The sequence below is a fragment of the Triticum urartu genome, chromosome 2A, assembly GCF_056163025.1.
Source record: "Triticum urartu cultivar PI428250 chromosome 2A, HENAU_Tu73, whole genome shotgun sequence".
Lineage (NCBI taxonomy): Eukaryota > Viridiplantae > Streptophyta > Magnoliopsida > Poales > Poaceae > Triticum > Triticum urartu.
This window is the reverse complement of record NC_141874.1, coordinates 110,068,420-110,092,208: the sequence shown is the minus strand read 5'-3', so window position 1 is coordinate 110,092,208 and position 23,789 is coordinate 110,068,420. Positions and strand designations below refer to the sequence as shown.

Below are 23,789 nucleotides of genomic sequence, written 5' to 3'. Positions count from 1 at the left end.
ATCTTCCTCACCGTAGAGGTGAGGCAATACGGCCCAAGTGCGATCAAAAACTTCATGCAGGTAGTAATGGTTCTTCTTCACAGTGTTCAGCGTGATTGTCATATTCTGAAGAATTGAACCAAACTAACGCTTGACCCACTTGTGGTTGCAATCAACCTTCTGATGAAGACTAAGGAGAAGCGCACGATCAGCCATCACACATGGAGCAGTGGCTTGAGGATATTGCTTTGAAGCATTTGAGGCAGTATCATGTGTGGCAGAGTCGTCATTGTTGGAATATGATGCAGCCTTGCAAAACTGTCCATCTAATGAACGAGTGCCTTCATCAATGACAGCAGCCTTGCCCTTCTCATCGGCTGAGGAAATAGTCCTTTTGAGGACTTCAATCGGCGGCAAGTAGCTGAGATGATTTTGATAGTCAGCCTTATAGTTGATTGAAGACCTTGATCGGATGAATCTCATAATCCAGGGAGCGTAAGGCGTCAACTCAAACGGTGACAGAGCTACATTGGCCAAAGTCCTCATGAAGAAATCGTGGTAGTTGATAGGAATACCATGTATGATATTGAATAGCAGATTCTTCATTATGCCAACAAGTTCGTCATCATCAGAGTTGTGTCCCTTGATTGGACTGAGGGTTTTGATCAATATTATGTATATAGTCCTTGGCACATAGAGCAATTCCTTCACAAGGAATGTGGTCCTTGGAGCTTGGCATGGCTGCAAAGGCTTCATTAATTATCACTTGCATTCCTTCACAACTTTATAATTGCCTCTAGGGCATATTTCCTTCACTCATCCCATGTCCTAGACCCACTCAAGAATAACTCGGACACCCATTTGATCCTAGTTCTATTCTTCTTAGTGGAATTTGTAGGCCAGAATCCCTAGGTATCCAGTTATCCCTCCAAATATTTATACTAGTCCCATCGACCACTCTCCAAATGATGCCTTTTTTAGCAGTTTGAGGCCATGGATAATACCTTGCCAAGAAAGTGATGTGGCTTGAGGGAAAACCGTGTCAATAAGATGCCCATGAGGATAATATTTAGCTTTCATCACCTTTGCGCACAGAGAGTTCGAAAAAACCAATAGACGCCAAGCTTGTTTCGCCAAAAGTGCTTGATTAAACAGCCGAAGATCCCGAAAGCCCATACCTCCTTCACTTTTTGGTCTTGTCATCTTATCCCAAGCCAGCCAATGTGTTCTTTTCCTATTCTCTTCATCGCCCCACCAAAAGTTCCTGATAATCTGAGATAACTCCTCACATAGTGAAGTAGGGAATTTAAAAATACCCATTGCATAAACCGGTAGAGCCTGAATGACCGACTTGATTTGCATTTCTTTCACCCCGCCCGAAGCATATTTTTCAATCCAGTCTGAAATCTGCTTGAGAGCTTTATCTTTGGTGGATTGAAACTTACCCGCCTTCATACAACCTTCTGGTACAGGCAAGCCCAGATATTTATCCTCAAATCCATTGATCATGATTTTAAGGATAACCAAGATGGACACTTGGTCTTCCATAGAGCATTTTTTGCCAAATAAGATGGAGCATTTATCCGGACTTAATAGTTGGCTAGTTCCCTCCTCATAAGCCAACAAAATACCTTCAATATTTAGAGCTTGATCCAAGTTACCCTTGAAAAATAGGAGACTATCATCAGCAAAAAGAAGGTGAGATATACCTGGAGCGTGTCTGTTTAGTCGGACATCTTGGATAACCCCTTTTGCCAAAGCATCATTAAGTAACAAGGACAAAGCTTCGTCCACACAGAGGAATAAGTATGGTGATAGTGGATCCCCTTGCCTAAGACCACGTGAAGGTTGAAAGGACTCTAGCAGTTGGTTGTTCAAACGCACAGCAAATTTCATAGTGGTAACATAAGTCATAATCCAGTTAATCCATGTTGGAGCAAAGCCATATGCTTGGAGCTTACTTTCCAGGAAATTTCAATCGACACGGTCATACACTTTTGCAAGATCCAACTTATATGCACAATATTCACCACAACTATCTTTTAACGTATTCAAAGAGTGCATACATGATAAGCACATTTCATATATATAATTTTGACACACAAATTCACCATTTCTTGAGGTGTGCCCCTCTATTCTTGCTAAGAATTATCGAATATTGCATGAAAATCATATAAAAGGATTGTTGACTAGTCACTTGTTTATTTTGCAGAAAAGTGCGATAAGGCACAAAACTCTTCTACTACAAATGATCAAGTGATGGAGTCAAGGAGCTGAGTGTGAAGGAAATAAGTAACCGAGGGGCCAAACTAAAGATGGGAGGACTAACTTGGGAAGAAAGAAGGAAGAAGGAGGGCCAAAGTGAAAACGTTCAGATCTGATTGGGAGGGGATCAAAATCCCTAGCCGCATCTCCATTGCAATCAGGCCTGGCATCACATCTCTCTCCCTCACCCCTCCTTCTTCACCTCCGGCCGCCGCCACGGCTAGGCTGGCATGGTGGTGCGCCTCTGCGCCATCCATCACCAGCACAACTGCACCCTAGCGCGCCGCCAACACCTCCACCATAACCCCACGCCTCCATCCACCATCATCCATAGCGCCGCCTCATCACCTCATGCCACCGCCCATGCATCTCCCTGCTGCTCCTCACCTTTCTTCTTCTCCTAACCCTGCTGCTGCCCTTCTACTTCTTCTTCCCGCATCCCCGCAGCCCTTCTTCTTTCCAGAACCTGCTGCTGCTACCTCCTCTTCTTTCTTCCCATTCACCTCGCTGCTCCTCCTCTTGCTGTTGCTCATCCCCTCACCCCCACGCTGCTGCTCATCTCTCTGCTGCTCCTCCTCTGCTTGAAACTGTTGAAGCTCTGCTCTAAACCTCCTCCTTATGTTGCTCCTTTTGTGTGTGTGTGTGTGTATGTGTGTGTGTGTTCAGTGAACACTTTGTGTTGAGACTTGTTCAATTGTAAACTGTTTTGCGCTAGATTTATATGTGACTGCCAGTTTGTGGTTTATATAAACCAAGATTACTTGTCAATTTTTGTGTTGTTTGTGTTCTCTGTCAAGTGAGAAGTTTGAACCTCTTTAATTCTTAGTTCCCGTGTTAGCTATGTACATGTGAATATATATGTTTGTGATGTGAAGTACTTGATCTGTCATACCTTGCTTAGTGAAATAGTAATCTTCATATATGTGTGTGGTGCCCTGTGATATATAAATATGTGTGTGTTTTTGATGTGAAACATCTATCTTCTGTCATATAAACTTGTAACTTCCCTCTGTATATGTTTTGTCATGCTACTTCCTTTTGTGTTAGTTTCTGTTGTCTCTAGTAATAAGAAAACACCAAAAATATAGTGAAGATAATCTGAATCTCCCTTTTGCTTATTTTCATTTTCTTTGTCGTCAACTTTGGTTAGTTCTTGTTAGTGTTAGGTTTTATTTCCTGCATTCGTCTCTTAAAATTGTGTTACCTAGATTTAGCCGAGCATAGTCGTCGTTGCCTAGTACCTATGGGGAACAAGACACTCGCAGATTTGGGCGTAAAAACCCTACTGTACTTATAATTGATCATTTTAGCGCCGTTGCTGGGGACTAGCGTCGAGTGAACGTGTTAGGCTATAGACTAGGTTTTTATTCTTTTTCTAGTTTGTGCCATATATATGCGATATATTTCTAACTCCTAACCCTTGTTACAGTTGATTTCTTCTTCGTTTTCTTTTCCTTTTTGCAGGTTAGAACTATCTTCTCGGTTATGGATTACTACTGAGATCATCATGCTTATGCGAGCAACACTACAAACAGCACAGAAAGTATTCAAGAACTGATAAGTAAGATTTCCCATCGATTAGATGATTTAGCTCGGCAGCGAGAAGTAGTTTTTGAGGATAGGCCTAGCTCTTATGATCCTTATTCTAGAGGTCATCCTTATGTTGCTCCTACCTGCCATATTTGTGGATTTCAGGGCCATTCGCCCGCCGAATGTCTGCGTGGTTACTCTCACCCTCCAGATTGTTTTGGCATGAGCTTCGCTCAAGAGCATAGCTCATACCAAAACAATTACTCACATGGGTGGCCTGAAACCAGAATATGTCATATAGGAGCAACAACCCTGAGATCTCACCATTTGCTTCTAGTAATCATATGCAGGGATTTAGGTATGAAGAGGACAACAACAACTATGAACCACAACAATTTTATTCACCTCCTACTCATATACCTCAACACCAGGAGATGTTGCCAATGGAGTTAAATGGTCCTCCACTTGGTCAACCAACAACTCCAGCACCTGTTGAGCGATCTCATGCACAAGTGCCCACACAAGATGACTTTGATGATATAGACAAGATCACATTGCTTAGTCTCGAGTTCACTTGGAGTGCTGAAGATGATCCAATTAGGCCGGTGATACTAGAGGAAATGAAGAAGATCAAGAGTGGAAAAGAGCTAGTGGAAGAAGTAAGGAAAATTGAGAAGAATATCAATGTCGGGTGCAGTAGCTCATCCCTCCTTGAGCTGAGTGTTTCTGGGATATCCCTTGAGGTGTGTGAGGTTCCATCACCGTCACATCCAGCTGAGCAAGATAGCAAGAGCGCAGAGGAAGAGATACCTCAGATTGAAGATGGACTAGAAGACAAGGAACAAGATGACCAAGAAATCGACTACCCAAGTGATCAAGTCGAAGACACAATCTCTATCTCTCCTGAAGAAGTACAAGAAGCTGTTGTAGTTGAACTTGAAGAACTAGAAATTCATTTTCCTATCGTCGTACAAGAGCTTGATCTAGCAGGTTTATCTAATCCTCTCGATGACATGCGTCCTTATGATTCTTTTGCTTCTACCATGCATTGCATGATGCCATCTATTAAAGTAGATTTGAAAAAGTATTTGATTGGATATGATCATATATACCCTGTTAGTGGCATTACTCACATTAGTGATGATCACAGTTACTTTCCTCGTGCTAGACCTATGCTTAATGAAACATATCATTCTTATGCTAGTCTTGAGCTTAATGATAAGTATCATCCTCATGTTAGTGTATACCTTGTTGGAAATATGCCCTAGAGGCAATAATAAATTGGTTATTATTATATTTCCTTGTTCATGATAATCGTTTATTATCCATGCTAGAATTGTATTGATAGGAAACTCAGATACATGTGTGGATACATAGACAACACCATGTCCCTAGTAAGCCTCTAGTTGACTAGCTCGTTGATCAATAGATGGTTACGGTTTCCTGACCATGGACATTGGATGTCGTTGATAACGGGATCACATCATTAGGAGAATGATGTGATGGACAAGACCCAATCCTAAGCCTAGCACAAGATCATGTAGTTCGTATGCTAAAGCTTTTCTAATGTCAAGTATCATTTCCTTAGACCATGAGATTGTGCAACTCCCGGATAGCATAGGAGTGCTTTGGGTGTGCCAAACGTCACAACGTAACTGGGTGGCTATAAAGGTACACTACAGGTATCTCCGAAAGTGTCTGTTGGGTTGGCACGAATCGAGACTGGGATTTGTCACTCCGTGTAAACGGAGAGGTATCTCTGGGCCCACTCGGTAGGACATCATCATAATGTGCACAATGTGATCAAGGAGTTGATCATGGGATGATGTGTTATGGAACGAGTAAAGAGACTTGCCCGTAACGAGATTGAACAAGGTATCGGGATACCGACGATCGAATCTCGGGCAAGTATCGTGCCGCTAGACAAAGGGAATTGTATACGGGATTGATTAAGTCCTTGACATCGTGGTTCATCCGATGAGATCATCGTGGAGCATGTGGGAGCCAACATGGGTATCCAGATCCCGCTGTTGGTTATTGACCGGAGAGTTGTCTCGGCCATGTCTGCATGACTTCCGAACCCGTAGGGTCTACACACTTAAGGTTCGATGACGCTAAGGTTATAGGGAAAGTATATACGTGGTTACCGAATGTTGTTCGGAGTCCCGGATGAGATCCCGGACGTCACGAGGAGTTCTGGAATGGTCCGGAGGTAAAGATTGATATATAGGAAGTATGGTTTTGGCCACCGGAAGTGTTCTGGGCATCACCGGTAGTGTACCGGGACCACCGGAGGGGTCCGGGGGTCCACCAGGTAGGGCCACCAGCCCCGGAGGCCTACATGGGCCAATAGTGGGAAGGGACCAGCCCCTAGGTGGGCTGGGGCGCCTCCCACCAAGGCCCAAGGTGCCTCCAAGAGGGGAAGAGGCAAACCCTAGGCTCAGATGGGCCTAAGGCCCACCTAGTGGTGCGCCCCCTCTCTCCCCCCTTGGCCGCCCCCTAGATGGGATCTAGGGCTGGCCGCCACCCCTAGGGAGGGAACCCTAGGTGGGGGCGCAGCCCCTCCCCTCCCCTATATATACTTGAGGTTTGGGGCTGCCCAACACATGTGATTTGCTCTCCGTGTTGGCGCAGCCCTACCCCTCTCCCTCCTCGTCTCTCGTAGTGCTTGGCGAAGCCCTGCTGGAGTCCCGCGCTCCTCCACCCCCACCACGCCGTCATGCTGCTGCTGGATGGAGTCTTCCCCAACCTCTCCTTCTCCCCTTGCTGGATCAAGGTGTAGGAGACGTCACCGGGCTGTACGTGTGTTGAACACGGAGGTGCCGTCCGTTCGGCACTAGGATCATCGGTGATTTGGATCACAACGAGTACGACTCCATCAACCCCGTTCACTTGAACGCTTCCGCTTAGCGATCTACAAGGGTATGTAGATGCACTCTCCTTCCCCTCGTTGCTAGATTACTCCATAGATTGATCTTGGTGATGCGTAGAAAATTTTGAATTTCTCCTACGTTCCCCAACAGTGGCATCATGAGCTAGGTCTATGCGTAGTTACTATGCACGAGTAGAACACAAAGTAGTTGTGGGCGTCGATATTGTCAATTATCTTGCCGTTACTAGTCTTATCTTGATTCGGCGGCATCGTGGGATGAAGCGGCCCGGACCAACCTTACACGTACGCTTACATGAGACCGGTTCCACCGACTGACATGCACTAGTTGCATAAGGTGGCTGGCGGGTGTCTGTCTCTCCCACTTTAGTCGGATCGGATTCGATGAACAGGGTCCTTATGAAGGGTAAATAGAAATTGGCAATTCACGTTGTGGTTTTGGCGTAGGTAAGAAACGTTCTTGCTAGAAACCTATAGCAGCCACGTAAAAACTTGCAACAACAATTAGAGGACGTCTAACTTGTTTTTGCAGCAAGTGTTTTGTGATGTGATATGGCCAAAGGATGTGATGAATGATATATATGTGATGTATGAGATCATGTTCTTGTAATAGGAATCACGACTTGCATGTCAATGAGTATGACAACCGGCAGGAGCCATAGGGGTTGTCTTTATTTTTTTGTATGACCTGCGTGTCATTGAGAAACGCCATGTAAATTACTTTACTTTATTGCTAAACGTGTTAGCCATAGTAGTAGAAGTAGTAGTTGGCGAGCAACTTCATGGAGACACGCTGATGGAGATCATGGTGTCATGCCGGTGACAAGATGATCATGGAGCCCCAAGATGGAGATCAAAGGAGCTATATGATATTGGCCATATCATGTCACTATTATTTGATTGCATGTGATGTTTATCATGTTTTTGCATCTTGTTTACTTAGAACGACGGTAGTAAATAAGATGATCCCTCATAATAATTTCAAGAAAGTGTTCCCCCTAACTGTGCACCGCTGCGAAGGTTCCTTGTTTCGAAGCACCACGTGATGATCGGGTGTGATAGATTCTAACGTTCAAATACAATGGGTGTTGACGAGCCTAGCATGTACAGACATGGCCTCGGGACACATGCGAAACACTTAGGTTGACTTGACGAGCCTAGCATGTACAGACATGGCCTCGGAACACAAGAGACCGAAAGGTCGAGCATGAGTCGTATGGTAGATACGATCAACATGAAGATGTTCACCGATGATGACTAGTCCGTATCACGTGATGATCGGACACGGCCTAGTTGACTCGGATCATGTAATCACTTAGATGACTAGAGGGATGTCTATCTGAGTGGGAGTTCATAAGATGAACTTAATTATCCTGAACATAGTCAAAAGGTCTTCGCAAATTATGTCGTGGCTCGCGCTTCAGTTCTACTGTTTAGATATGTTCCTGGAGAAAATTTAGTTCAAAGTTGATAGTAGCAATTATGCGGACTAGGTCCGTAAACTGAGGAGTGTCCTCATTGCTTCATAGAAGGCTTGTGTCCTTAATGCACCACTCAGTGTGCTGAACCTCGAATGTCGTCTGTGGATGTTGCGAACATCTGACATACACATTTTGATAACTACGTGATAGTTCAGTTAAACGGTTTAGAGTTGAGGCACCGAATACGTTTTGAAACGTCGCGAAACATATGAGATGTTTCGAGGGCTGAAATTGGGATTTCAGGCTCGTGCCCACGTCAAGAGGTATAAGACCTCCGACGATTTTCTTAGCCTGCAAACTAAGGGACAAAAGCTCAATTGTTGAGCTTGTGCTCAAATTGTCTGAGTACAACAATCATTCGAATCGAGTGGGAGTTGATCTTCCAGATGAGATAGTGATGTTTCTCCGAACTCATTACCACCAAGCTGCTAGAGCTTCGTGATGAACTATAATATATCAGGGACATATATGATGATCCTTGAGATATTCGCGATGTTTGACACCACAAAAGTATAAATCAAGAAGGAGCATCAATTGTTGATGGTTGGTGAAACCACTAGTTTCAATAAGGGCAAGGGTAAGAAGGGATACTTCATGAAACGGCAAATCAGCTGCTGCTCTAGTGAAGAAACCCAAGGTTGAACCCAAACCCGAGACTAAGTGCTTCTGTAATAAGGGGAACTGCCACTGGAGCAGAATTACCCTAGATACTTGGTAGATGAGAAGGCTGGCAAGGTCGATAGAAATATATTGGATATACATTGTGTTAATGTGTACTTTACTAGTACTCCTAGTAGCACCATGGTATTAGATACCGGTTCGGTTGCTAAGTGTTAGTAAACTCAAAATAAAAGGCTGCGGAGTAAACGGAGACTAGCTAAAGGTGAGCTGGCGATATGTGTTGGAAGTTTTTCCCAAGCTTGATGTGATCAAGCATCGCACGCTCCCTCTACCATCGAGATTGGTGTTTGCGTTGAGCATAGACATGATTGGATTATGTCTATCGCAATACGGTTATTCACTTAAGGAGAATAATGGTTACTCTGTTTATTTGAATAATACCTTCAATGGTCTTGCACCTAAAATGAATGGTTTATTGAATCTCGATCGTAGTGATACACATGTTCATGCCAAAAGATATAAGATAGTAATGATAGTACCACCTACTTGTGGCACTGCCACGTAAGTCATATCGGTATAAAACACATGAAGAAGCTCCATGTTGATGGATCTTTGGGCTCACTCGTTTTTGAAAAGTTTGAGACATGCGAACCATGTCTATTGGTGTATATGCATGAAGAAACTCCATGCAAATGGACCGTTTGGACTCACTTGATTTCGAATCACTTGAGACATGCAAATCATACCACATGGGCAAGATGACTGAAAGCCTCGTTTTCAGTAAAATGGAACTAGAAAGCAACTTGTTGAAAGTAATACATGTTGATGTGTGCAGTCCAATGAGTGTTGAGGTGTGTAGTGGATATCGTTATGTTCTTACTTCACAGATGATTTGAGTAGATGTTGAGTATATTTACTTGATGAATCACGAGTCTGAATTATTGAAAGGTTCAAGTAATTTCAGGGTGAAGTTGAAAGATCGTCGTGACAAGAGGATAAAATATCTATGATATGATCATAGAGATGAATATCTGAATTACGAGTTTGGCACAGAATTAAGACATTGTGGAAATTGTTTCACAACTAATACAGCCTGGAACACCATAGTGTGATGGTGTGTCCGAACATCATAACTGCACCCTATTGGGTATGATGCATACCATGATGTCTCTTATCGAATTACCACGGTAGTTTATGGGTTAGGCATTAGAGACAACCACATTCACTTTAAATAGGGCACCACGTAATTCCGATGATATGACACCGTATGAACTATGGTTTAGAGAAACCTAAGCTGTCATTTCTTAAAAGTTTGGGGCTGCGACACTTATGTGAAAAAGTTTCAGGCTGATAAATGCATCTTCATAGGGCACCCAAAATAGTTGTGTATACCTCCTGTCTCAGATCCGAAAGCAATAAGGGATTGTTTCTAGAATCGGGTCCTTTCTCGAGGAAAAGTTTCTCTCGAAAGAATTGAGTGGGAGGATGGTGGAGACTTGATGAGGTTATTGAACCGTCTCTTCAACTAGTGTGTGGCAGGGCACAGGGAGCTGTTCCTGTGGCACCTACACCAATTGAAGTGGAAGCTTATGATAGTGATCATGAAACTTCAGATCAAGTCACTACCAAACCTCGTGGGATGACAAGGATGCGTACTACTTTAGAGTGGTACGTAATCCTGTCTTGGAAGTCATGTTGCTAGACAACAATGAACCTACGAGCTATGGAGAAGCGATGGTGGGCCTGGATTCCAAAATGGCTTGAGGCCATATAATCTGAGAGAGGATCCATATATGAAAACAAAGTGTAGACTTTGGAAGAACTACTTGATGGTCGTAAGGCTGTTAGGTACATATGGATTTTAAAAGGAAGACGGACAATGATGGTAAGTATCACCATTAAGAAAGCTCGACTTGTCATTAAGATGTTTTCCGACAAGTTCAAGGAGTTGACTACGATGAGACTTTCTCACTCGTAGCAATGCTAAGAGTCTGTTGGAATTATATTAGCGATTACTGCATTATTTATGAAATCTTACAGATGGATGTCAAAACAAGTTTTCTTACCAAGTTTTTGTAAGAAAAGTTGTATGTGATACGAAAGAAGGTTTTGTCAATCCTGAAAGATGCTAACAAGTATGCAAAGCTCCAGCGCTCCTTCTAAGGACTGGAGTAAGCATCTCGGAGTTGGAATGTATGCTTTGATGAGATGATCAAAGATTTTGGGTGTATGCAAAGTTTATGAGAAACTTGTATTTCCAAAGAAGTGAGTGGGAGCACTATAGAATTTCTGATGAATATATGTTGTTGACATACTGTTGATCAGAAATGACGTAGAATTTCTGGAAAACATATAGGGTTATTTGGAAAGTGTTTTTCAATGGAAAGCCTGGATTAATCTACTTGAACATTGAGCATCAAGATCTATAAGGATAAGATCAAAACGCTTAATGGTACTTTAAAATGAGCACATACCTTGACATGGTCTTGAAGGTGTTCAAGATGGATCAGTCAAAGAAGGAGTTCTTGCCTGAGTTGTAAGGTATGAAGTTAAGACTTAAAGCACGACCACGGCAGAAGAAAGAGGAAGGACGAAGGTCGTCCCCTATGCTTTTGTCATAGGCTCCATACGGTATGCCATGCTGAGTACCACACCTGATGTGTGCCTTGCCATATATTTGGCAAGAGGGTACAAAGGTGATCTAGGAGTAGATCACCAGATATCGGTCTAAATTATCCTTAGAGGAATAAGGATATGTTTCTCGGTTATGGAGGTGATAAAGAGTTCGACGTAAAGAGTTACGTCGATGCAAGCTTAACACCTATCCAGATAGCTCTGAGTAGAGATACCGGATACGTATAATGGAGCAACAATTTAGAATAGCTCCAAGTAGAACAGTTATTTGAAATGGCACCAAATGTAGCGTAGTAGTTGCATCTACAAGATGACATAGAAATTTGCGAAGTACATACGGATCTGAATGTTGCAGACCCGTTGACTACAACCTCTCTCACAAGCATAACATGATCAAACCCAGAACTCTTTGGGTGTTAGTCACATGGGGATGTGACCTTGAGTGTTAATCACATATCGATGTGAACTGGATTACTGACTCTAGTGCAAGTGGGAGACTGTTGGAAATACGCCCTAGAGGCAATAATAAATTGGTTATTATTATATTTCCTTGTTCATGATAATCGTTTATTATCCATGCTAGAATTGTATTGATAGGAAACTCAGATACATGTGTGGATACATAGACAACACCATGTCCCTAGTAAGCCTCTAGTTGACTAGCTCATTGATCAATAAATGGTTACTGTTTCCTAACCATGGACATTGGATGTCGTTGATAACGGGATCACATCATTAGGAGAATGATGTGATGGACAAGACCCAATCCTAAGCCTAGCACAAGATCATGTAGTTCGTATGCTAAAGCTTTTCTAATGTCAAGTATCATTTCCTTAGATCATGAGATTGTGCAACTCCCGAATACCGTAGGAGTGCTTTGGGTGTGCCAAACGTCACAACGTAACTGGGTGGCTATAAAGGTACACTACGGGTATCTCCGAAAGTGTCTGTTGGGTTGGCACGAATCGAGACTGGGATTTGTCACTCCGTGTAAACGGAGAGGTATCTCTGGGCCCACTCGGTAGGACATCATCATAATGTGCATAATGTGATCAAGGAGTTGATCACGGGATGATGTGTTACGAAACGAGTAAAGAGACTTGCTGGTAACAAGATTGAACAAGGTATCGGGATACCGACGATCGAATCTCGGGCAAGTATCGTACCGCTAGACAAAGGGAATTGTATACGGGATTGATTAAGTCCTTGACATCCTGGTTCATCCAATGAGATCATCGTGGATCATGTGGGAGCCAACATGGGTATCCAGATCCCGCTGTTGGTTATTGACCGGAGAGTTGTCTCGGCCATGTCTGCATGACTTCCGAACCCGTAGGGTCTACACACTTAAGGTTCGATGACGCTAGGGTTATAGGGAAAGTATATACGTGGTTACCGAATGTTGTTCAGAGTCCCGGATGAGATCCCGAACGTCACAAGGAGTTCCGGAATGGTCCGGAGGTAAAGATTGATATATAGGAAGTATGGTTTTGGCCACCGGAAGTGTTCCGGGCATCACCGGTAGTGTACCGGGACCACCGGAGGGGTCCGGAGGTCCACCAGGTAGGGCCACCAGCCCCGGAGGCCTACATGGGCCAATAGTGGGAAGGGACCAGCCCCTAGGTGGGCTGGGGCGCCTCCCACCATGGCCCAAGGCGCCTCCAAGAGGGGAAGGGGGCAAACCCTAGGCTCAAATGGGCCTAAGGCCCACCTAGTGGTGCGCCCCCTTCTCTCCCCCCTTGGCCGCCCCCTAGATGGTATCTAGGGCTGGCCGCCACCCCTAGGGAGGGAACCCTAGGTGGGGGCGCAGCCCCTCCCCTCCCCCTATATATACTTGAGGTTTGGGGCTGCCCAACACATGTGATTTGCTCTCCCTGTTGGCGCAGCCCTACCCCTCTCCCTCCTCGTCTCTCGTAGTGCTTGACGAAGCCCTGCTGGAGTCCCGCGCTCCTCCACCACCACCACGCCGTCGTGCTGCTGCTGGATGGAGTCTTCCCCAACCTGTCCTTCTCCCCTTGCTGGATCAAGGCGTAGGAGACGTCACCGGGCTGTACGTGTGTTGAACACGGAGGTGCCGTCCGTTCGGCACTAGGATCATCGGTGATTTGGATCACGACGAGTACGACTCCATCAACCCCGTTCACTTGAACGCTTCCGCTTAGCGATCTACAAGGGTATGTAGATGCACTCTCCTTCCCCTCGTTGCTAGATTACTCCATAGATTGATCTTGGTGATGCGTAGAAAATTTTGAATTTCTCCTACGTTCCCCAACAGACCTTGCTGATTTCTACCATCCTAAACATGTGCTTTATAGCTATCCTTATGTAATTGGATACTCAATTGATGACTTGGAGGGTATTATCCGTACCGCTTGCATTGTCTCTTTTGTGGAGTGTTCTTTCAGGTTTTTGCTTCTGCACCGTTCACTTCATGCTGACCAGGTTCGAGGTGACATTCCTTGGGACCCTGGTGGACTCGGAGCATGGTGATGAGGAGAAGCATGGATCACACATGAAGAAGAGTGAAGCTGGAGCATGCACGAGGAAGCAAAGGAGAAGAGCTGCCGTTGGTGAGATGATCGAGCGAGTGCTACATCATCAAAGCCCAGTGAACTGTTTCATGACCCATTTTGAAATCATCATTCATTGATGCTTGCTGGATTAAATTGCTATTTGGGTTGCTTGTGCCATTTCTTAAATGCCGTCCCATTGAATTTCACCTTTGTCATATGGTGCTTGATGAGAATAGGTGAACTGATTGTTGAATTCCTTGTAAACTAGTGATCTACACCCTATTTGCTTTGCTGAAAGTAGTGAAAGCTATTAGTTTTGAGTGCACAAATCCCTAGTGCACTAGTAAACTTAATCATTTTCTGCTTTTACCTTGATACACTTAGATTATTAAGTGTTAGATGCTGAGTTTGTGCCTATTGTGTTCCCATTGAGAGCAATCACTTTACCACTATGGACTAGTATGCTATGTTCCCTAGATCGGTAGCATGTGAACCAGACATGGAGAAGTGATGATTCCTGTTTTTGTGCTTATGTGTTGTTCATTTAAGATAAGTAATAAAGAATAAATAAGTCTGACTACCTACAGTAGCATGTCATGTTCCCTGGATCGGTGGCATGTGAAATCGGGTTAGCTTGGGCAGTAATTAATAATAAAAAATGTAATTGTCGAACCAGGTGTATACCATGTTCTCTGGATCGGTGGTATGTTCCTTTGGGGAGACAAACAAAAAAACTAATAATTGGTTGAGCCAGGTGTATACCATGTTCTCGGGATCAGTGGTATGTTCCTTTGGTGAGACCGATAAAATATTATCATTACTTCCTTCAAATTCAATAAGTGCTTCAACCATAATGTTATGTTCCAGGTAATAAGTTTTTTTTGGGATCATGCCCTCTTTAGGAACCCTTTTGGCACAATCATCATTTGAACTAGTTGATATTCTTTTATCATTGTAAAAGTTTAAAATGGCCAAGTCTACTAGTATCATATTGCTTTGAAGCACTCCTAACCATTAATTTTCACTAGCAAAGTTCAAAGCATGCACTGTATAGAGATCTACTTCACTTGGACATTCTTTAGTCAGCTCAATATTCACTATCTTGCTCTTGTCATATTCCTTTGCTTGAGGACAAGCAAAGATTTAAGTGTGCGGGAACTTGATAAGCACATTTCATATATATAATTTTGACACACAAATTCACCATTTCTTGAGATGTGCCCATCTATCCTTGCTAAGAATTATTGAATATTGCATGAAAATCATATAAAAGGATTGTTGACTAGTCACTTGTTTATTTTGCAGAAAAGTGCAACAAGGCACAAAACTCTTGTACTACAAATGATCAAGTGATGGAGTCAAGGAATTGAGTGTGAAGGAAAGAAGTAACCGAGGGGCCAAACTAAAGATGGGAGGACCAACTTGGGAAGAAAGAAGGAAGGAGGAGGGCCAAAGTGAAAACGTACATATCTGATCGAGAGGGGATCAAAATCCCTAGCCGCATCTCCATTGCAATCGGGTCTGGCATCACATCTCTCTCCCTCACCCCTCCTTCACCTCCGACCGCCGCCACGACCAGGCTGGCGTGGTGGTGCACCTCCGCGCCATCGATCACCAGCACCACCTCACCCCAGCGCGCCACCAACACCTCCACCATCACCCTGCGCCTCCATCGACCACCATCCACAGCGCCGCCTCATCACCTCGCGCCGCCGCCCATGCATCTCCCTGCTGCTCCTCACCTTTCTTCTTCTCCTAACCCTGCTGCTGCTCTTCTACTTCTTCTTCCCGCATCCCCGCCACCCTTCTTCTTTCCTGAACCTGATGCTGCTACCTCCTGTTCTTTCTTCTCTTTCACCTCGCTCCTCCTCCTCTTGCTGCTACTCATCCTATCAACCCCACGCTGCTGCTCATCTCTCTACTGCTCCTCCTCTGCTTGAAACTGTTGAAGCTCTGCTCTGAACCTCCTCCTTATGTTGCTCCTTGTGTGTGTGTGTATGTGTGTGTGTGTGTGGTGTGTGTGTGTGTGTGTTCAGTGAACACTTTGTGTTGAGACTTGTTCAATTGTAAATTGTTTTGCGCTAGATTTATATGTGACTGTCAGTTTGTGGTTTGTATAAACCAAGATTACCTGACAATTTTTGTGCTGTTTGTGTTCTCTGTCAAGTGAGAAGTTTGAACCTCTTTAATTCTTAGTTCCTGTGTTAGCTATGTACATGTGAATATATATGTTTATGATGTGAAGTACTTGATCTGTCATACCTTGCTTAGTGAAATAGTAATATTCATATATGTGTGTGATGCCCTGTGATATATAAATATGTGTGTTTTTTTATGTGAAACATCTATCTTCTGTCATATAAACTTTTTACTTCCCTCTGTACATGTTTTGTCATGCTACTTCCCTTTTGTGTTAGTTTTTGTTGTCTCTAGTAATAAAAAAACACCAAACATATAGAGAAGATAATCTGAATCTCCCTTTTGCTTATTTTCATTTTCTTTGTCGTCAACTTTGCTTAGTTCTTGTTAGTGTTAGGTTTTATTTCCTGCACTCGTCTCTTAAAATTGTGTCACCTAGATTTAGCCGAGCAAAGTCGCCGTTGCCTAGTCCCTGTGGGGAACACGACACTCGCAGATTTGGGCGTAAAAACCGTACTGTACTTACAATTGATCAATACATTTAAAAGCGATGAGGGCATTATATATGAGATATTAATATTCTAGGGATAAAAGCACTTTGTGTAGGAGAAATCATACCATCCAGTAGAGGTCTCAGTCTGTTGACAAGACACTTGGATATAATTTTATAAATCACATTACAAAGGCTGATTGGGCGAAAGTCCTTTATCGACTCAGGATTCTTCACCTTAGGAATAAGTACAATAGTTCTATCATTTATCCCATCAGGCATACTTCTAGATATAAAGAATTGCTGGACAGCACGAACAATATCTTCTTTAAGCAAACCCCAATTTCTTTGAAAAAACCTGGCAGGAAACACATCGGGTCCCGGAGCCTTCAACGGCCCTATTTGGAAGAGGGTATCGCTGATTTCTTGCTTAGAAAAAGGTTTACAAAGATCCTCATTCATTTGATCAGTAACCAATGGTTTCACAAGAGAAATAATACGAGATGGATTTACCACAGAGTCGCAGGAATAAAGATCCTTGAAGAAAGAATTTGTGATACCTTTAATTTCTTCCATAACATGAGAAAGAGACCCATCATTTCTTCTGATTGCAGAAATCTTATTCTTCTTCGCTCTCCAAGTGGCCTTCCTATGATTTTTTTTGTGTTCCTGTCTCTCGATTTCATTTTATCTAAACATGATCTCTGCTTCCACATGATTTCTTCCTTAATCAGAAGCTCATCCATTTCCTTTAAAATTTTCTTCCTCACTATTGCCTGATGATCATTTCTTTTCGACAACACATTTAATCTTTTATGGGCAGTTTCAAGATTTTTTGGCAAATATCCAATGTGGACCTTACTCCACCCATAAGAGACTTCATCAACTTTCCCAAATTATTTGCAACTTCTCCCAGACCATTTACTCTAATACTTTTAGTCCAACACGAATCAATCTGATGTTTCAACTCCGCATCTTCCCTCTCCCAGTACGCTTCATATTTCAAATGTTTAATAAATGTACTAGGATGAGGAGCACCCATCAGTTCAATAAGGAGAGGGCAATGATCTGACCTAGAGCTGATAATATGAGATAGCTTGCAGTTAGGGAAGATAGAGGACCATTGAGGGCACGCCACTGCCCGGTCCAGAAGCACCTTCACATTTCTATTACCTTCCTGCTTATCTATACCAATATAAAAAGACCCAGTGGGGCAGATCCAACAGATCTCGGCCATCCATTAGTGTTAATCTGACAGTCCTTATTGTCCTAATGGTGAGCAACTAAACACATTTAGTGCTAAATGCGTTTACTGCTAATCAATCTTTTCTCTCCCTGATCCCCTTCCTTATGTACCCTTTCATATGAAAGGAAACTCAACGAACTGTCATGCGATCCCCTTCCTCAAATACCCTTTCACACAAAAGGAAATTGCCACAGCGAACCGTCGTGCGATACCCTTCCTTACGTACCCTTTCACATGAAAGGAAACTGCCACAGCGAACCACCCCACAGTGTCGCCCCATCACCTCGCTTCAGCGATGCACGCCGCCCCCATCAGCTCGACCTGCGGCAGCTTCAAGGATGCAGCCCCTCACATCTCCGTGCCGCCTCTACCCATCGCCTTTGCGTGGCCTCGACCGTAGCGACGCCGCTGCAACTTCAAGGACATCGGCTATCGGGGACACCTCCTAGATCGCCTGGCCGACCAGCCGGGGCGCGTCAGAGGCTCCGCATGGACCGCCCATCACCGTCGAACCTGTCAGGGATGCCGCATGGCCGTCTGTTGCCGTCGGGCCGTCGGACCATCATGGACACTACCTGGACCGCCTGCCCGTCCCTCTCTGTCGGGCCTAGGTCGTCAGCGCCGCCAACAGGGGACACGCCGCTGTCAAACAGGAAGCTGCCGGGCCAGAGGTCCTTCATCCCTGCTTTCTTCATTTCTTTTAAAGAAGATTGATTCATGTTTCACTGAACAGAGGAGCAGTCTGCATGCACTAAAAACTGAACCCAAATCAGGGTTCGTAAAACTGAACCAAAAGCAGCCTTGTGTGCACACATTCAGCAGTTATTAACCTTCATTACCAATGGGCGCTATGAAATAACTAGGTTACACAGTGATATGGTACTTTTGGTAGCAGCTGGGTAGTGGATCAGTTTTGCTGATTTCAATGGATTGTGCTTAGATTTTTGGATTTCTCTTTTGGCAGCGTGAGGACAGGGTATGTGCCCCCCTCCCCTGGTCACTTGCATATACCATCAACTACATTTGATTAGCACATTTTTCAACCCATTTGAAGGAAGAGATTAACATGTCGCTGGTGGTGCTTACACAAACTATTTTTATGCTACTTTTGTAAAGAAAATTCAGGTATATCTTCAAGCCGGATTAAGATTACATGAGCATTGCATGTGTGCATTTACTAGTTGTTATAAGTCTAAGGAACTCCATGAAAACCCAAATAAAACAAATTACATTCAGACATGATCTCACGAAAATTTGCCATAAGCTTTGGTGAATGCTTGATCCGAGAGAAATGCTCATTTTACCACATTGCCTCATTAAAATCTCCAACCATAAACCACGAACCAGACCCAAGTGATTTTATTCGCCTTAACATTTCCCACATAACATACCTTTGGCTCGCCTTTGGTTCCCCATAGATAAAAGTGCATCTCCATTTCGTACCACCACTATCAGAAATGTACATGTCAATAAAATGTTCTTCGTATTTGTTCAACTCCAAGGTGTAAATTTCATCCCAATAGACTGCTAAACCACCTCCTTTTCCTAGCATAGAAACAGTAAAAAATATTTTTCATTCCCAAGCGGTAACGCAAACTCTCGACATACACTTTATTTTTTCTTGTTTCAGAAAGAAAGAATGCTTCATACTTAAACCTACCTCAAGTAGGTTTTGTTCGAAAATTCTACCTCACCCTCTTCTTTTCTTTCTTGTTTGTCTCACTTCACTAAGTCTAATAGTAGAGCTGTGTTAGTTTGCTCTTCCTCGAAGCTTTTCGTCCCCTATGCAACCCCATATTTCAAACACTGCTTTTTTTGCGCTAGTTTAGCGCCTTGTTTCCTTAGATTTTCACAAATATGCAATATAGGGATGTTCGTGTTTCATGAATCGATGGTATATTAACCACTAAATCCACATAGTCGTTTGTCCATGAACTTTTACAGGATGTTACATTTAGAACTCCAACTTGGAGAAATTACTCAATTATCATTGGCGCATGTTCTGTTGGTTGCATGACCGCTGAAGGCTCTTCAACTAACAATCGCATTTTTAGCATGCTGATAATTCGTACCTATGATGGACACTCCAATATAGTAAAGTATCAACGAGTACTCTTAGCCAGTGGTGTAGCTAGGCCCCTGGAAAGAGGGGCCATGGCATGGGGCGTGTAGCTGAAATCCTTTGATGACTGTAGCTGGGTAGCTATTGCAGCTACTGTAGCATTGGTTGTTAGACCGGGGTGTGGCTCAGCCCTGCCTACACCTCTGCCCTCAGGAGTTAAGTTACAAAAACCACGTAAACTGCCCGTAGTGGAAAAAAATTAGACCACATAAGAGACTTGCGCAAGTGTGCTCGTGTCGAACAATGTTTCGTCCTACAAGGATAGTGGCCTAGCCTTGAAAATGACTCACACTTAAATCCACTTTAGATAGGTATAGTTCGCAGATTCTACCTTAGTGTCTCGTTTTCCCGCTTTTTTTGCCACTTCGCTGAGCCTAGTTTGTTCTTTCCTACAACCTTTTCTTTCCATGCAAGCTCGTTTTTCAAGTGCCGCATTTCCCGATCTAGTTTTTTTGCACCTTACATTAGCTCTAATTTCACTAAAAATGCCATGTTTGGACGATCGTGTTTCGTGATGGTAAGACCTTAACTACCAAATAAGTATACTTGGCGGCCTTTGAACTTTTGTAGGATGTGCCTTTCACAACTCAATTACTCCACAAACCGTTGTCACATGTTCACCAGGCTGGTTGGCTGTGGAAGGCTCTTTATAACCAGCGTCGTTTCGGAAGGTGAAGGAAATATGCCCTAGAGGCAATATGCTACCTCTTGAGCACTGCGTTGGCTTTCCCTTGAAGAGGAAAGGGTGATGCAGTAAAGCAGCGTAAGTATTTCCCTCAGTTTTTGAGAACCAAGATATCAATCCAGTAGGAGACCACGCGCAAGTCACCTCGTACCTACACAAACAAATAAGAACCTCGCAACCAACGCAATGAAGGGGTCATCAATCCCTTCACGGCCACTTGCAAAAGGAGATCTGATAGAGATGATAATAATAAGATAAATATTTTTGTATTTTTATGATATAGATTGAAAGTAAAGATTGCAAAATAAAGTAGATTGGAAACTTGTATGATGGAGAATAGACCGGGGGCCATAGGTTTCACTAGTGGCTTCTCTCAAGATAGCATAAATATTACGGTGGGTGAACAAATTACTGTCGAGCAATTGATAGAAAAGCGAATAATTGTGAGAATATCTAGGTATGATCATGTATATAGGCATCACGTCCGTGACAAGTAGACCGACTCCTGCCTGCATCTACTACTATTACTCCACACATCGACCGCTGTCCAGCATGCATCTAGAGTATTAAGTTCATAAGAACAGAGTAACGCCTTAAGCAAGATGACATGATGTAGAGGGATAAACTCATGCAATATGATGTAAACCCCATCTTTTTATCCTCGATGGCAACAATACAATACGTGTCGTTTCCCTTTCTGTCACTGGGATCGAGCACCTCAAGATTGAACCCAAAGCTAAGCACTTCTCTCATTGCAAGAAAGATCAATCTACTAGGCAAAACCAAACTGATATTTCGAAGAGACTTGCAATGATAAACCAATCATACATAAAAGAATTCAGAGAAGATTCAAATATTGTTCATAGATAGACTTGATCATAAACCCACGATTCATCGAATCTCGACAAACACACCGCAAAAGAAGATTACATCGAATACATATCCAAGAGAATCGAGGAGAACTTTGTATTGAGATCCAAAGAGAGAGAAGAGGCCATCTAGCTACTAGCTATGGACCCGAAGGTCTGAAGTAAACTACTCACACATCATCGGAGGGGCCATGGAGTTGATGTAGAGGCCCTCCGTGATCAATGCCCCCTCCAGCGGAGCTCCAGAAAAGGCCCCAAGATGGGATCTCTTGGGTACAGAAGGTTGCGGCAGTGGAAATAGGGTTTTCGGATGCTCCTGGATGTTTGCAGGGTATAATAACATGGAGCAATAAAAAATTATAGATACGTTGGAGACGTATCACAATAATAAAATTATTGTTTATATTTCCTTTTATCAAGATAAATATTTATTATTCATGCTAGAATTCTATTAACCGGAAACTTAGTACATGTGCGAATACATAGACAAACAGAGTGTCCCTACTATGCCTCTACTTGACTAGCTCATTAATCAAAGATGGTTAAGTTTCCTAGCCATGGACATGTGTTGTCATTTGATGAACGGGATCACATCATTAGAGAACGATGTGATGGACAAGACCCATCCGTTAGCTTAGCATAATGATCGTTCAGTTTTATTGCTACTGCTTTCTTCATGACTTATACATGTTCTTCTGACTATGGGATTATGCAACTCCCAAATATCGGAGGAACACCTTGTGTGCTATCAAACGTTACAACGTAATTGGTTGATTATAAAGATGCGCTACAGGTGTGTTCAATGGTTTTTGTTGAGTTGGCATATACCGAGATTAGGATTTGTCACTCCGTCTATCGGAGAGGTATATCTGGGCCCTCTCGGTAATGCACATCACTATAAGCCTTGCAAGCAATGTGACTAATGAGTTAGTTGCAGGATGATGCATTACGGAACAAGTAAAGAGACTTGCCGGTAGCGAGATTGAACTAGGTATTGAGATACCGACGATCGAATCTCGGGCAAGTAACATACCAATGACAAAGAGAACAACGTATGATGTTATGCGGTTTGATCGATAAAGATCTTCGTAGAATATGTAGGAACCAATATGAGCATCCAGGTTCCGCTATTGGTTATTGACCGGAGATGAGTCTCGGTCATGTCTACATAGTTCTCGAACCCGTAGGGTCCGCACGCTTAACGTTCTGTGATGATTTGTATTCTGAGTTATGTGATTTGATGACCAAGGTTCGTTTGGAGTCCCGGATGAGATCTAGGACATGACAAGGAGTATTGAAATGGTCGAGACATAAAGATCGATATATTGGAAGGCTATATTCGGATATCGGGAAGGTTCCGAATGATTCGAATATTTTTTGGAGTACCGGAGAGTTACGGGAATTCGTATTGGGCCTTAATGGGCCATACGAGAAAGGAGAGAAAGGCCTCAAGGGTGGATGCGCCCCTTCCCCATGGACTGGTCTGAATTGGACCAGGGAAAGGGGACGCCCCCTTCCTTCCTTCTCCTTCTCCCTTCTCTTTTTCCTATTCCATGTGGGAGGTGGAATCCTACTAGGACTAGGGAGTCCTAGTAGGACTCCACACTTTGGGTGCGCCCTATGAGGGCCGGCCTCCTCCTCCCTCAATCCTTTATATACGCGGCGAGGGGGCACCCCATAGACACACAAGTTGATCATTGATCCCTTAGCCGTGTGTGGTGCCCCCTTCCACCATAATCCACCTCGGTCATATCGTAAGTGTGCTTAGGCGAAGCCCTGTTCTGGTAGCATCATCATCACCGCCATCACGCTGTCGTGCTGACAAAGCTCTCCCTCGACACTCAGCTGGATCGAGAGTTCATGGGACGTCACCGAGCAGAACGTGTGCCGATCGCGGAGGTGCCGTACTTTCGGTACTAGGATCGGTTAGATCATGAAGACGTACGACTACATCAATCGCGTTCTCATAACGCTTCCACTTACGGTCTACGAGTGTACGTGGACAACACTCTTCCCCTCTCGTTGCTATGCATCACCATGATAGATCTTGCGTGTGCGTAGGAATTTTTTTGAAATTACCGCGTTCCCCAACAGTGGCATCCGAGCCAGGTCTATGCGTAGATGTTATATGCACGAGTAGAACACAAAGAAGTTGTGGTGGGTATATACATATTTCTTGCCGTCACTAGTTGATTCTTGATTCAGCGATATTGTTGGATGAAGCGGCTCAGACTGACATTACGCGTACGCTTACGCGAGACTGGTTCTACGGGCGTGCTTTGCACACAGGTGGCTGCTGGGTGTCAGTTTCTCCAACTTTAGTTG

The 23,789-nt window shown here is 43.7% G+C and overlaps 1 protein-coding gene across 1 annotated transcript; it reads left to right on the top strand.

Moving 5' to 3' along the window:
- The first annotated feature begins 4,193 nt into the window (after window positions 1-4,193).
- Window positions 4,194-14,050, top strand: LOC147984146 (uncharacterized). Its single transcript, XM_087540988.1, has 2 exons — window positions 4,194-4,764; window positions 13,806-14,050. Exons 1-2 carry the CDS (start codon window positions 4,209-4,211, stop codon window positions 14,048-14,050), a joined length of 801 nt encoding a protein of 266 aa, XP_087397114.1. The 5' UTR covers window positions 4,194-4,208.
- The last annotated feature ends 9,739 nt before the right edge of the window (window positions 14,051-23,789 follow it).

Excerpts from the sequence above, each read along its gene's own strand:
- LOC147984146 (XM_087540988.1), top strand. The coding sequence starts at position 4,209 with ATGTTGCCAATGGAGTTAAATGGTCCTCCACTTGGTCAACCAACAACT. Across the intron at positions 4,765-13,805 it reads ACAAGAGCTTGATCTAGCAG|GTTTTTGCTTCTGCACCGTT; the intron begins GTTTATCTAATC and ends GTGTTCTTTCAG.